This window comes from Petromyzon marinus, chromosome 41, assembly GCF_048934315.1.
Source record: "Petromyzon marinus isolate PM22_M1 ecotype Great Lakes invasive population chromosome 41, UKy_Petmar_22M1.pri1.0, whole genome shotgun sequence".
Lineage (NCBI taxonomy): Eukaryota > Metazoa > Chordata > Hyperoartia > Petromyzontiformes > Petromyzontidae > Petromyzon > Petromyzon marinus.
The window spans coordinates 8,290,436-8,303,893 of NC_133707.1; the positions used below are offsets into that span (position 1 = coordinate 8,290,436).

At 44.0% G+C, this 13,458-nt stretch overlaps 1 protein-coding gene across 1 annotated transcript in view; it reads right to left on the reverse strand.

Moving 5' to 3' along the window:
• Window positions 1-2,220: 2,220 nt before the first annotated feature.
• Window positions 2,221-13,458, reverse strand: part of MAN2B1 (mannosidase alpha class 2B member 1) — a 43,210-nt gene continuing 31,972 nt past the window's right edge. Inside the window, exons 17-24 of the mRNA XM_032969089.2 lie at window positions 13,286-13,404; window positions 12,152-12,253; window positions 10,877-10,964; window positions 10,341-10,421; window positions 8,150-8,377; window positions 7,200-7,349; window positions 6,439-6,535; window positions 2,221-4,857 (exon numbers count right to left, since the gene is read on the reverse strand). Coding sequence (XP_032824980.2) covers window positions 4,742-4,857; window positions 6,439-6,535; window positions 7,200-7,349; window positions 8,150-8,377; window positions 10,341-10,421; window positions 10,877-10,964; window positions 12,152-12,253; window positions 13,286-13,404 — 981 coding nt within the window. The 3' untranslated portion in view covers window positions 2,221-4,741. The remainder of the gene's footprint in view (window positions 4,858-6,438; window positions 6,536-7,199; window positions 7,350-8,149; window positions 8,378-10,340; window positions 10,422-10,876; window positions 10,965-12,151; window positions 12,254-13,285; window positions 13,405-13,458) is intronic.

Below are 13,458 nucleotides of genomic sequence, written 5' to 3' on the forward strand. Positions count from 1 at the left end.
AACTAGTTACGTTTTATTCACGTGACAAACCTTACGAGTTGACTGTCTCGTGGAGGTGGGTGTAAGACACATTAACGCGATCTAACCCCCAGAAGAAAAAAACAATTTTCACGAATAATTTTCTTGAAAATTAATTCACCATTAAACCTATGTCCACGCTTGAGTACTGTAAGTCGACCTTGTGAGAACATTGTAAGCTCACATTTTCCCATCTGGCTGCCCGTGTGCAAAAGTAGGATTAAGACATCTTAACCTTTTTTCAACGTCAAAAGCATTAAATTTAGAAATAAAATAGGATGTGGTGAATCCTTTTTGCACGCATTGCTTTTTTTAATCGATTTAAGCCATTCTGTCACATGTAAACAGTGCCACGATTCAGTTTCCTTTACAGTGGTCAAAGGTAAAGAAACCTACCAAATAGATGCTCAGTTTCTCAAATGTGCAGTTGTGTCATGACACTGCCGCCTTTGATCACTTCGATGCCACCCCTGGGTCTCCCACTGTGCGCAGAGGACCAATTTAAGATTCACGAGTACTTTAGGTTGAAATGCCCAGCTAATAAAGGCTCTTAAATCAGTAAGGAGGAAAGGCAATTGAAATACTGTATATTCCCATAAAACAAGCCATAAAGATAGGGGAGTAAACTAAATGTGGTTGAGAAATTAACCAACTTCTAATCGACTGCAAACACACACGACAATGTCATAATGGAAGATTCTGAACATGGATAAAAGGAGCAGATTTCAAGGTTGGTAAATTTGGTATCAAAGAGGAACGAGAGAAGCGGAAGTCTACTTGAGCACGCAACCAGCAACAGTAGGATAATGAACTTCTTTGTAAAAAAAGGAGTCTAGAAAATGGACATTGAAGAGGAAAAACTGAGAACTTACAAATTAAATTGAATCTCACAACTCAATATTCCCATCGATGTCTCTGTACTCGGATAATTTCACGCAGAAAGTGATCACGGGCTGGTGTTATGAAGTTACATTTAAACATTTTCAGAGAACAAAGCTAAATACACGATAAACATGAAAAATATTGTTCAAGGAGGTATCGTTGAAACCGATTTAAGATTCAAAATTTTAAAACCAAATCATCCGTAGATTTGGTATTCACGCCACTCCTATGGTGCAAAGCACTATATAGGCACGAAGGAAGGCGTGATGTTTCATAAATAAACAAAATTTGCAGTCGTTTCAAAGTAGGGAGTGATGTTTCTACGTGGCTTTACCCAATTGGGTGATTCACAAGTAACTTTTCAAATTTGCCAAATATTTGACCGCAATAAGCTATTTAAAACTAAACATTTTTTTTTGTTTTACCAGGTAAGGCCCACGAGCTATATAGATCTTTTTCATCACGACCTGGCCACAAGTGATAGCTCAACGAAGTGGCTTATCATGTGGAAACTTACAGCAGCAAAATACTCTAAATGCATGCTTCTAAATGTGGAGGGGAAAACCGGAGAACCTGGAGAAAAATCCATGGGACCACGGGGATAACATGAAAACTGCAAATATACAGGCGTCAGGGTTGGGATCGAATCCACGACCTCCTGTATACCAGGTGAGGTCGTTAATATCTCGTCATGATGCTGACACACATGGCATACTGTTTGAACAACATCCCGGAATCTCTAACACCCACTGTGAAGCAGCCAACGCATATTCTTTGAATAGTACACCTGGAGCGTTAACCAGGGCGGCCACTGGAGCCGAACCGCAAAACTCCGCACAAGGAGGCAAATGGGCTACTGCTCAGCCATGTCACCGCAAACGCTTGCAATGACTGCAGGCATCTCCGGGCACCTTGAAATCCTTGTCGTACCCGCGGTTCTTCTGTGCAGCAGCATGCGGTGACACCCAGATGGGTGTGGGCTAAGGCTTGTTGCCGAGCTGATGACAGAACGTGCGCTTTGGCACGTTCTGTCAATTGAAATATTTATGTCTGCTGCTGCCTCATGCAAGGGCTGGTTCACTGAGATATCCTATACATTGATAACAAAATGTTCCCATGTTAAACGAGTGGTGCAAGTTAATGTTTTTTATGTTGTGTTCTGCAAGTTAATGTTTTTTATATTGTGTTCTGCAAGTTAATGTTTTTTATGTTGTGTTCTGCAAGTTAATTTTAATGACATAAAAGCAGTGCCATATTTCATAAACATATTACTTGGGCAGCGAGCTGAGAATAACTTCGTGAAAGACCATGTGAAGAGCATTTTTTTGAAATAAGTGCCAGTGTTTATTAGGTGCTTTTTTATATCATAAAGTAACAAATGTCCAGAAGATGCATTGATCTAATTTCAAATGTTCCACAATCAACAACAATCACTGTATTTGGCAACTTGCTTAGAAATTCCAATCACGTTCATCACATTCATTACTAAACGGCGGGACTACATTTCTCCGGGTATTAAAAATAAACATTTAAATCTTCAAAACATATTCAATGTGTCAACAAATGAGTGCAATGTTTAACTCTCTATATCAACACATCTGTTCCCGTATAATCATAAGGCACTGCCTTGACGCGACTTAAACAGCCGAAACAGAGACAGCCAAACATCTCCCCACACTGCCCTCTGTAGCTATCGAGCGTGCAAGGGGTTAAACTGCGCCGGAGTCCATGGAGCGGAAGGTACCCAGGCAGCTGGCTACGAAGAGCAGGAATTCGGACAAAGGGCACCTGCACAAAAGTTCATTCAGATATCTGCACCTGCAACTGGAAAAACCTGAAGACCGCATTGCCTCCTCAACCATGGAGCCAAGCACCTCGACTGGACGGACCGGCTTCCTACACGGCTAAAACCGCCTTCCATGTCGATGTCACAACATAATCATCGCGTCAGTATGTGTCGTAACCCTGCACCACCCGACACAGCCAGAAAGGTTGGTCACGTAAATAAAACGCACTAATTAGTTACTTCAGCGCGAGTGTGGAGAACGTCTATAACAAAATTAACAAAGCCCCCCGCTTCCCATTTTTGTCTCTCCATATAATTTGTTTACTTTGTATTAACATCCTCCACAATGACACTTACTCATACCGTGTCAACCCATACGGTTTAACCCGTATTCTTGTACAGGAAAATTGAGTTTTTAGGTCCATATGGCGTGTACAGCCGTTTCAATCCGGGCAAAAACAGATTTGTGTCTATTTGTTTGTGTTTGTCCCTTGTGATGGGAACTTTGTAGGATGAACGTTGAGATGTATAAGGGGCACGGGGTAACCAATAAAGTCTGAATTGGTCTGTAATAAGGTAGGACACTGATAAGGGGTTGACAGGTATGTTTACTAATGATTATTGTGTTTTGTATTACATTATTTTGCGTAGAAATAGGACTTGTATCTAACAGGGAGGGTCCTTGCCTTTAAACAAAGGGAAGTTCACCAGAATTGGTTCAAGCAAGCCCGATTCTGCTGATCAGACATTGAAAGTGAAAACTGGTCCACAGAGTTTGCTTGTATTTCCAATACTGCTAACGTGCAAAAAAATAAAATTTTACGTAAAGACAAATATGGGCAAGGTATTATTCACTCCATGTAGACAGCCACCTCACTCCTTGTGCAAATATTATTTAAAAAAATTATATCACAATTACAAAACACCGTTACATTAATACAGTGCCACATTTAGCGTGTGGACCAATCAGTATTTGAGGTAAGAGCATTGGTTTACACATCATAAAGGATTAAGGGATCAAAGACGCACATCAAAGCTGGCAAGAATCTCATTGCTAGTGTCACTCACGTGTGTGTGATAGCGTAACGAATATGTGCTAAAGAGCTTTATAGCGCATCGGATTCCTCCAGTATATATTAAAAGTCTGATTCTGAATGACTGTAACGATTCCCACCACGTTGATTCAATTGTCATGATTACGATTTGGATTTACTATTGGAATTTACATTACGTGCAAATGCCATTGCTGTTGAAAAAAAAAACTCTCAGATGCGATTTCTGGTACCACGTGTTGTTCAGCACGATGTCCCGGACGTTTCGCTCCACGTGCTCCAATGCTGGCTGCACATGGTTGTTTTTGCAGGAGTCCCAAACACAGCAATATGGAGAGAATTGTTGGACACCATGCTGAACTCCATGTGGCACAAGCCGAAAATACACATCGGAGAGCCGTACAGCACAAGAGCGAAAACCAACACTCAGTTGCATTTCTAAACATTTAGAACCCCACATGATGGCGATGGATCGATCCACAAATTCGGCAGCCTCAACCAAAAACAAATCGTCCTGAAATTACTCTTGGAGTTTTACATTAAAGGTAGTTGAGAAAATATGGCTTGGTTATGGATGGAGTCAATAGTTTTACACGTACAGAAAATTCAATGCTTATGTGAAAAAGTCAGTTCGTCCAAGTATGTCCAACACCGCGGTATATTATGAAAATTTCTCACTTAAGATTGACATTTACATCTGAATTACACAGTCCCGAATTGGTCAACATACCATGCCCACATAGAAAAGCCACTTTATGATAATACTAATGATCAAATCGTGGAACGAGAACTGCCTTTATTACGTGAAATGTTATGCCCTAATCAAGTTAATTTTTTCTCTGCAATTCTGTTACCGTGGAATTGGCCCAGATCTGTTTTGCATAATCTGGGTGAATACTTACAAACTCCCCCACCCCAAAACCCTGACTTATAATAGCTACAAAATTTATCCTCCGAGACATTGGAAGTGCAAGACACAGTGTGTGATTGGTCAGGCTTGTGTTTACAAATACTTAATGGTAACGTTAAACGTGCGGATTTCCATAGGCTGCAGAGTGATCGCCAAAAGGGCAGACTCGGTCTGTCCCTGCTGCCATGGCTTCTCAATGTCGTTCGATTCTGTTGGAGCAGAAGCAAGCAGTAAGTAACCACGCGGCGCGCAAATCGACCGCATCTGAAATGGGGCTGCCTCTTGTCCTGATTTTCCCAGGACCCTCCTTTTGTTGAGGCAGCTGTCCTGGGAAATATGGAAGTCCATGTTTTTGCCATTTGTTGTAGTAGTAGTAATAATACACTACTCGAGACAATGCATTCACATGTAGGTCTCCCTTCTGCTGGGATTGCGACAATCCTATTCACATGACGTGTCCCAGCTTTTGGCATCTCAGAGGTGGCAACCCGAATCCCAACACAGCTGAGCCCTAGCCAAGATTAACCGGCGATTACTTTAAAGTGTGACGCGGTATCACGCTCAGCTCTCAAGGTGGCCCAAAGTTCACGATTACATAACTGCAGTTGTGCTTTGAAAACTGAAGACAAACACATAGACATAAGATATTGCAACGCATTAATGCTGGCATGTGATACAAAGGGGAAACAACTACTCTGTATAAATGACCACCTTTTGGCTCCCCAGTATTGATTACAACAGGTATTATATTTAGGCCAAGCTGACCAAGGATTGGTTTGAGATGCCAACTGAAATTGATGTGCACGGTCAGGAATGAAACTCTGGCTTGTAACATTAATACGCAGTACTCCAATCACTGCACTATTGGCATCAGCTTAAATACGCACTCTCAGTCTCCTGCCATGAGCTGAAAATAAAACAAACATTTCTAGAGGACCTAATCATGCTTAATGTGCCTCTTTTTTCCCGATCTTTCAAACTATACAAAGTTAAGCCTGGTTAGTACTTGCATGGAAAAACTCCCTGAATATAATCAGATGTTTGAGGCTTTGGCTGCGAGTAGTCAGTGGATTGACAAAGGGCTGAAAATAACTATTATTAATGATTTAAAAAAAATATCACTGCGTTTTAAAACAAATTGATTCAAGGTGGCCGGGTGGCTCAAGGATGACACCACTGAGTTGACAAAGCTGACATTCTAGGTGTGAATTTGGGGCAGCCACCCGTATCTAAATCGGGTTTAGAAAGTTTATCATCTCAGCCCGGTCACCATTAATATGGCAGAAAATTAATAAAAATTTAATTTCGGTTTTTTTCACTTAGATAAATTCCAGCTGTGTGAATTAAAAAAATATCGGACGAAATATTTATTTCCGCGCAGGTCAGATGGAAGTGTGCCCTCTTGTGCGTCCCCTAGTCCACTTTGCTCTGCCAATATGCTCAAGTAGTGCCAAATGTTTCTGGCACCAATGACTAATGTCGTTATCAGGCCATTCTCTGTGAGGTCTTCCTCTCTTTACGGTTCCTTCCATTTTTCCACGCAACAAACTTTAACATTTTCCTGTTGTTGTCCATCCTACATATGTGTCCATAAAAAAATACTTTCAGAGATTTCAGAAGACATTCTCCAAAGCCTGCTACTGAAGGCAGTTTCTCCTATCACATGGCGGTCACACCGGCCTGCGAGAAGTTTGAACGAATTTTAAATAAATTATGCTGATAGCACAATTTTATTACAGGTGGTGCATCACCAGCGCCGTGCCTGGCGAGGGGGGACAAGTGGCACTAACCTGTGCTCCACCGCATCCTCTTCATGTCGGCCTTGCGCTGGTTGGCTGCTAGGGTGAGCTCCTCCAGCGACGTGATCTCGAACCGCGAGAACAACCCCTGTGAACGCAGGCGCTGGGGTTTGGTGAACTGCCACATAACGTGTGCACTATTGTATATTATGATTTTTTTTATACAATAACGGCGTCATTCATCAAGCGACCAAGTGCGAGCAAGGTAACAAATAACGGTTTCAGCCTTTTACACTAAATTTGCACAAGCTATGGTGGTGGGTGTTAATGGATGTGATGGAGTTTATGGGTTAAGCACTGGATTGGTGCGAACGTAAGTGGATATATATGCATGTATGTGCCGATATGGGTGTGTGTGTGTAGGGGAGTGGTGGTGTAGCGGTTAGCGCGCTGTGCTACGAACCTGCCAACCCGATTCCCGTTCACGGCAAACACGAGTGATGATTATCTGAACCGATCCTGGGCCTTTCCTAGGTTGACTCAGCCTAAAATGACTACCTGGTGCAGTGTGTAAACATTAGCAAAGGGGAGATAAAAGCAATCGGATGTGGTGCTGGCCACCTAGCCTCTCATGTACTGTGCCAGCCTTCGTGGGTAATCGCTAACAGCACTTGCCCCAAAAGTCTCTTAAGGCTATACGGGGGATATCTGTCTTCGCATGCGTTTATCGGGGTACGTCTGTGTACGTCCATGTGATTGCAAGTGTGTGTATCTGTGTAGTAGGCGCGTGTCCATGCAAGCGCGTGTCTGACCGTGAGCTCGACGGTTACTTCTCCTGACAGCGCCGCGTCCTCGTCGCGCTCAAACTGGTTCTCGAGCCGCAGCAGCACCGAGCCGTCGCCCCATGGCGCCAGTGTCAGGAGGTGGACGCTCGGCGGCAGTGGCCGGGTCAGCCCCGAAAACTAAGTCAGGAGGTGCGGACATGAGGTGTCAGGGTCGAGCATCGTTTCTGCCAATGAACACGGTGGTTGTGTGTTGTGGGTGTGTGTTTGACCCGACGCTTTGGAGACTGGGTTGATAGATATAATGCAAGAAGCCTTCTTAAAATGTGCCTTGAGAAAGAGAGACAGGTCATTATAAGCCCTGCTGAGCCATGCTTCTACCGGGACAGATTCACATGCCGATTAGAAAGAAAAATCGAATTTATTTGGAGGAAAATGATAGAAGGAACACCGGCGAGAGAAAGGCACAGAATGAAATGGATCAACTGGACTGGACTGGTATAATTCCTGTGATGCTTGGAACTTTGAGAGTAGCACAGGAAGGAGCTGGATATGAACATATTTATGTAGAACTTCTTTCGCACCGTAGGTAGCCAACCATTTTAATCGGGAGGTGAGGGGGGAAGGACAACAAGAGAGCAGCGTGAACACCACGTGTACCACCAAGGTGATTGAACTGATTGAATCTTCACGCCCCCTCGGAGGAAAAACGTCATTCCGCTGTGCGAGTGAGGCCGCGTCGCAGTGACCTGTGCCTTGGTGTCGCTCTCAAACGGAGCTGGTGCTCTCGCTTATGGCTGATCTCCGAGCCTGACGAGCTGCTCGAGCTGCCACTGGAATGTTGGGGCGCCGACTCACCTCCACGCTGGGGTTCCTCCCTGCTCTTTTTTGGGTTTTGCTTAAAACTTTGGTAACCCGAAGGGATCAGAGCAAGCATTCAAACTGGGAAACGACGAGCAAAGCTGTATACCGAGCATCACCTGGGTGAGCGTGGATGATGGCCAAGCCTGCACAGGCGGCCCAATGAGTGGCATGGGCGCCATGAACTCGGCCTGAGCGAGCGGGCGATGCAGCGCGGCCGATCGTGCCGGTGCCTCCAGCACCAGCAGGTGCCGCCCCCTGACGACCAGGCCGTTGCCCCACACGCCCGGCTCGTTGAGAGCCTCGTCCACCCCGCGGTGGTCGTCATAAAGAAGCCGCCGGTGGAGCTGCGGGGCGGCAGATACGAGAGCAAGGCGATCTTTCGGTGACGAATGCTACTGGAGCGTGCGTTAATGTTACGTCCCTGCCGAAGGTATTTGAAAGTCCTATTCGACCCTTGATGTACAAGGAGTAAATATGTACAAAATTCATAATAAAGGTTTTTGGGTTAGATCGCGTTTATTTATAAATGTGTCGTAACCCTCCAACACCCGACACGGCCAATCAGCAAAAAAAAGTGTCACGTTGACAAAAGACAATTCACTACTTTAGCCCACCAAAAGATATTCTGAAACTTGCTGGCCATTGTTTAAATAACACTTACTTCTTATGGAGAGGGGATTTCTTTAAACAAAAGGAAGGAGCAGCAATGGGTTCTCCTTTATCCCCTGCTATAGCAAATTTGTACATGGAAAACTTTGAAATAAGAGCACTTGCCTCGAGCACATTAAAATCATCCTTTTGGTTTAGATATGTGGATGACACTTTGGTTGTCTGGCCACATGGTAAAGATACACTTAATGATTTTCTAAATCATCTCAATGCACAACACCCGGCCATCCAGTTCACCATGGAAATGGAGGTGAATAACACACTCCCATTACTAGATATTTTGCTTGGACATGGCCTAAACGGTAAAATAACACACAGCGTTTACAGAAAGCAAACGCACACTGATGCCTATCTGAATGCAGAATCACATCATCATCCAGCTCAGAAATCCTCTCTTATCAAGACGCTCATACATCGGGCTAAAACAGTGTCAGATGGTGAGAGTCTAGTGAGAGAGATTAAACACGTTAAAGACGCACTACGACAGAATAGCTACAATAATGCTCAAATTAACAGAGCACTGAATGCCAAATCACGATCGCAAAGCAATACTGCTGAAAGTGACCGGATTGTTAAAACAATAAAAATTCCATATATCTCAGGAGTAACTGACAAATTAGCCCGTGTTTTGCAAAAGCAAAACATTACAGTAAGATTTGGTACAGTACACAAAATTCAAAAACTAGTATCTTGCACTAAAGACGCATTACCTAAACTATCAACAGAAGGTGTATATCAGATTAATTGTTCATGTGGCAGCTGCTACATTGGGCAGACGGGACGTAACATCAGCGTAAGACTAAAAGAACATCAGAAAAATATTAAATTATCTCAAACACAACTGTCGGCAGTGGCAGAACATGCTTGTCAACAAGGACACTCAATTGATTTTGACAATGTTGCAGTGGTGTGTAAAACTAATTATTACTGGCAAAGACTAATTAGAGAATCCATTGAAATTGAGAGGAACAAGAATAACTTTAATCGCTCTGACAGCTACCGGCTTAGTGCGGCCTGGAAGCGTATTATTAAATAATACACATTACATTTTGATTTAAAGAATTACTAATCTACAACTCATTACTAATCATAACCAATGACTGATTACTAATCGATTATATAATTACAATACCCCCCCTCCGCCTCTAATCACTGCACCTGATATGAGTTAAGTGATGACGTCACCCTGCTGCTCTATATAAAACCGGGAGCAAGCGAGGGCTTTACCATTCTGGTGAATTGCCCGATGATGCTGGAAGTATTTACCAGCGAAACGTCGTATTCAAACTGTAAATGTGGATTCACTCTTCAACACACCGGTGGGCTAAAGTAGTGAATTATTTGTCTTTTGTCAACGTGACACTTTTTTTGCTGATTGGCCATGTCGGGTGGTGGAGGGTTACGACACATTTATAAATAAACGCGATCTAACCCAAAAACCTTTATTATGAATAATATTGGTCGCGAAAGCCTACGTGTTAAAATGCACAAAATTGTTTTGTTGGAGGACGTGACGTGACACGCAGAGCAGGCATAAACAAACAGCCCAGCGACTATCGCCTTCGATTTTAAAACAGAAAGATCCCTGTTGAGCTTTTTTCTTTCCCAAAACAGAATGCCGGTCATCGCGTGCTTCACCATGAGCTCGAAGGACCCGTCGCGAATGCTGGCTCCGCCCTGAGAGCGATCCGTCAGAGCTGTCAGCTGCATCTTCTCGTCCTGGGGGAGATGTTACATGGAGAGGAGATGAATGAAGGGCATTGAGTAGATGGACAAGGGGCAAAAGGAGCATGACGAAGAGAGCAAAGAGGGTAAGGGCATCGGGGAGAGGAGTGTGAATAAAGGCAAGGCCATGGAAGAGTATTGAATATGAAAGGGGCATGTGGGACAAGAGGGCAGGGAATAAAGGGCATGGAGACAGGGGACTAAGAGGTTACAGTTAAGGCACCTGAACACCTACGAGTGTAAGAACAGAGGGACCGTTTAAAAATACATCACAGTACTTTAATTCATTCAAGCTTGCAATACTTTACCAGCACCATTGTTATGCGAGAGGAAGAGCACCTCCGACAGCACATTACGCCCAATTACAGCCCCTTTCTTTCACTGGACAAGAGTCAAAGTTTTACTGCACCGTTGGTGACGATTGTACAAAGCCCCAGTGCTGCCTTTACCTTGATGTAGATGCGGCTGTTGACCGGGTAGTAGTTGCCGGCCACGGGTTCCGTCTGATTCAAGGGCCACGTTGGCCTTTTGTCTCTCCTGGGTGAAACGAGTCACGCCACGTTTGTGGAGGTCACTTTTAAAACAAAACATTTTCCCAAATTTTTTCATCCTGGATTGTGCCATCGGCATCACGTGTCATGACATGTAAGCATCCGTTAAGATCCCTCGCAGAGCAGTCTTCCCGTTAGAGTATGACCCGTAGAAGTGGACATCGCAGAACTATACTCTTTGGTTCTATTCGGTAAAGTCACGTAGGTAAAAAATAAAACAAAAAATCACGACGTTTCGGCCACAACACAAGCGGCCTTCATCAGGTGAAGGGATCAGGCTGTCTCGAGGACAGCGCTGGAGTGAAACACAGCCACGCTCAGACCGCGGACCTTTAAGCTGTGTGCGAGGAAACAAGGTGCCTTGACAAAGGAATTAGTATAAAAATTAGTATTTGATTGGCCGACTTAGCATAGAGGTGGTGTACGTGCCGGTGGACTTGCCGTTTGGCGCGGGAGGGGCAGGGGGAGTTTACCTATTGATGGTGTGAAAAGGGAATTTATAAGAGCTGCAAAAGTTTTGGGTACCACTACTTGAAAAAATATACTGTACCATTGAAAATTAGTTTAATGTTTGGTTCACTCCAGCACTGTCTTCAAGACAGTCTGGTCCCTTCACCTGATGAAGGCTGCTTGTGTTGTGGCCGAAACGTCGTGATTTTTGTTGTTTTATTTTTTACCTACGTGACTTTACCGAATAGAACCAAAGAGTATGGATCCTTGCAGTCACGAAAGCTTCAAATCTAGAATCACAGAACTACCTCTGACATCTCTCTCGGTGATCTCTGGTCCACAATGTAGTGGGCACAACTTTCCTACCCATCTTGCCAAAAGCAAGTCAAGATTGTTGCACACAACAGTCAACCTGATATATTTAAATCTTCGAGCTGGACTTTAGCCTTATTTAGGGGAAAAATCTATTTAATATGTGAACCCAATTTTTTTTTGCACATTCATTGATGCACTTGCGAGACTGGTTAATTCTTAGGCGGTTGAACGGATTAGAACAAAGCGTCTCAACAACTTTCAGCTCAGCGTTATGACCTCCGAGCCGCCTGGACACATCACGGAGGTCACTTTTTGAATGGAGGAAACTATGGGCTTAGTGTCGAGTATTTTAAAAGTAAAAGTACCTCTACACGAGTATTGAACACGGTGAAATGTCAAGAATCATACCTGCGCTCCAGAATCTCCCTGCCGTTCGAGTCGGTGAAGAACACACCGTCGGTTTTTAACGGAGTGTCAAACCGAACCAAAACCTCCTTGCCAATTTTGTCCCTGAAAGAGAAGATTCAGAAAATCTAAATTTGAAAAACGACACGTACACACAACGCTTTACATGTATACGATACATACAAATTTGGACTTCGTATATTATTGTTTGTTTAGACAGAAAATAAAATGCACGTGCACCTCATGATGCTGTTAACTGGTATAAATGTACACGTATAGGTATTGTGTCAATCCACTGCTGGATGAGCTTCCAATACATAAGGGTTGTTAGTGTTATTTGACCATACTGAGCATTGTGGGTTGGAAAATACGTCCTCTGGTCTAACACCGTTTGAGACTAGGCTCAAAAGAAAGCTATCTCTGGTGTGGACTAATCAGTTTCAAAGACAATGCATATATTATTAGAGTATGTTTTTGTTGTTGTTTGCATTCTGACCACAAGTATTGTAGTTAATGCAAACATGATTCCTTGTAAAAGGTTTTTTTTTGTTACCAGAAAAAAGGGGAAAAAACCTATTGTTATAGTACGTATTTTTCTGCAATACCCTCTGCTATCCAAAATGTAGCATTGCAGCAGCCTATATCACCAGCTTTATTCATAACAGTCGCCCATCCAAGCTCAACCTTGCTTAGATTTCGTCATCTGATTATAGGTGCATTCTGTCAGATTTAGTCAGAGGTGACACACATATAAAGATCCCCCTTATAGCCTACAAAGGCTACTGTGGCAAGTGTTGCTCATGAGTACCCATTATGGTTGACGCTGCACGAGATGGAGTGGTGTGGCCACCACTGCATCCGACCGCATTTTCCTCCCCAGTGTTGAAGTTTACCCACCGTACCAGATTCTCATTTAAGGCTGAGCCAGGTATTAGCCATCGAAGGTAAATTGTTTAGATCATTGGGTTCATAGCACAGTGTGGCAAAAACAAATACAAAGCTCCCCCGTATAGCCTTTCACAGACCGTTGGAGCAAGTGCTGTTAGCAAGTACCCATGAAGGCACAGTGCGTCACGCACGTGCACACAAGCGGACCACGCGCGTGCGAGCACAATCACAACAGTGGGACCCACTCACGCGAGAGGGATGGGCCCCAAGGTCCACTCCAGCTCCACGTACGGCTTGCCCGGGTAGAGACGAATTACCTGGGAGCACCAGGGCGAGAAGACTTGGCGCACCTCCTGCAGCAAGGGGTCCTGCAGTGGCGAAGCAGCACAAACCCACGTACGGACGAGTCAGGAGCGCACGGG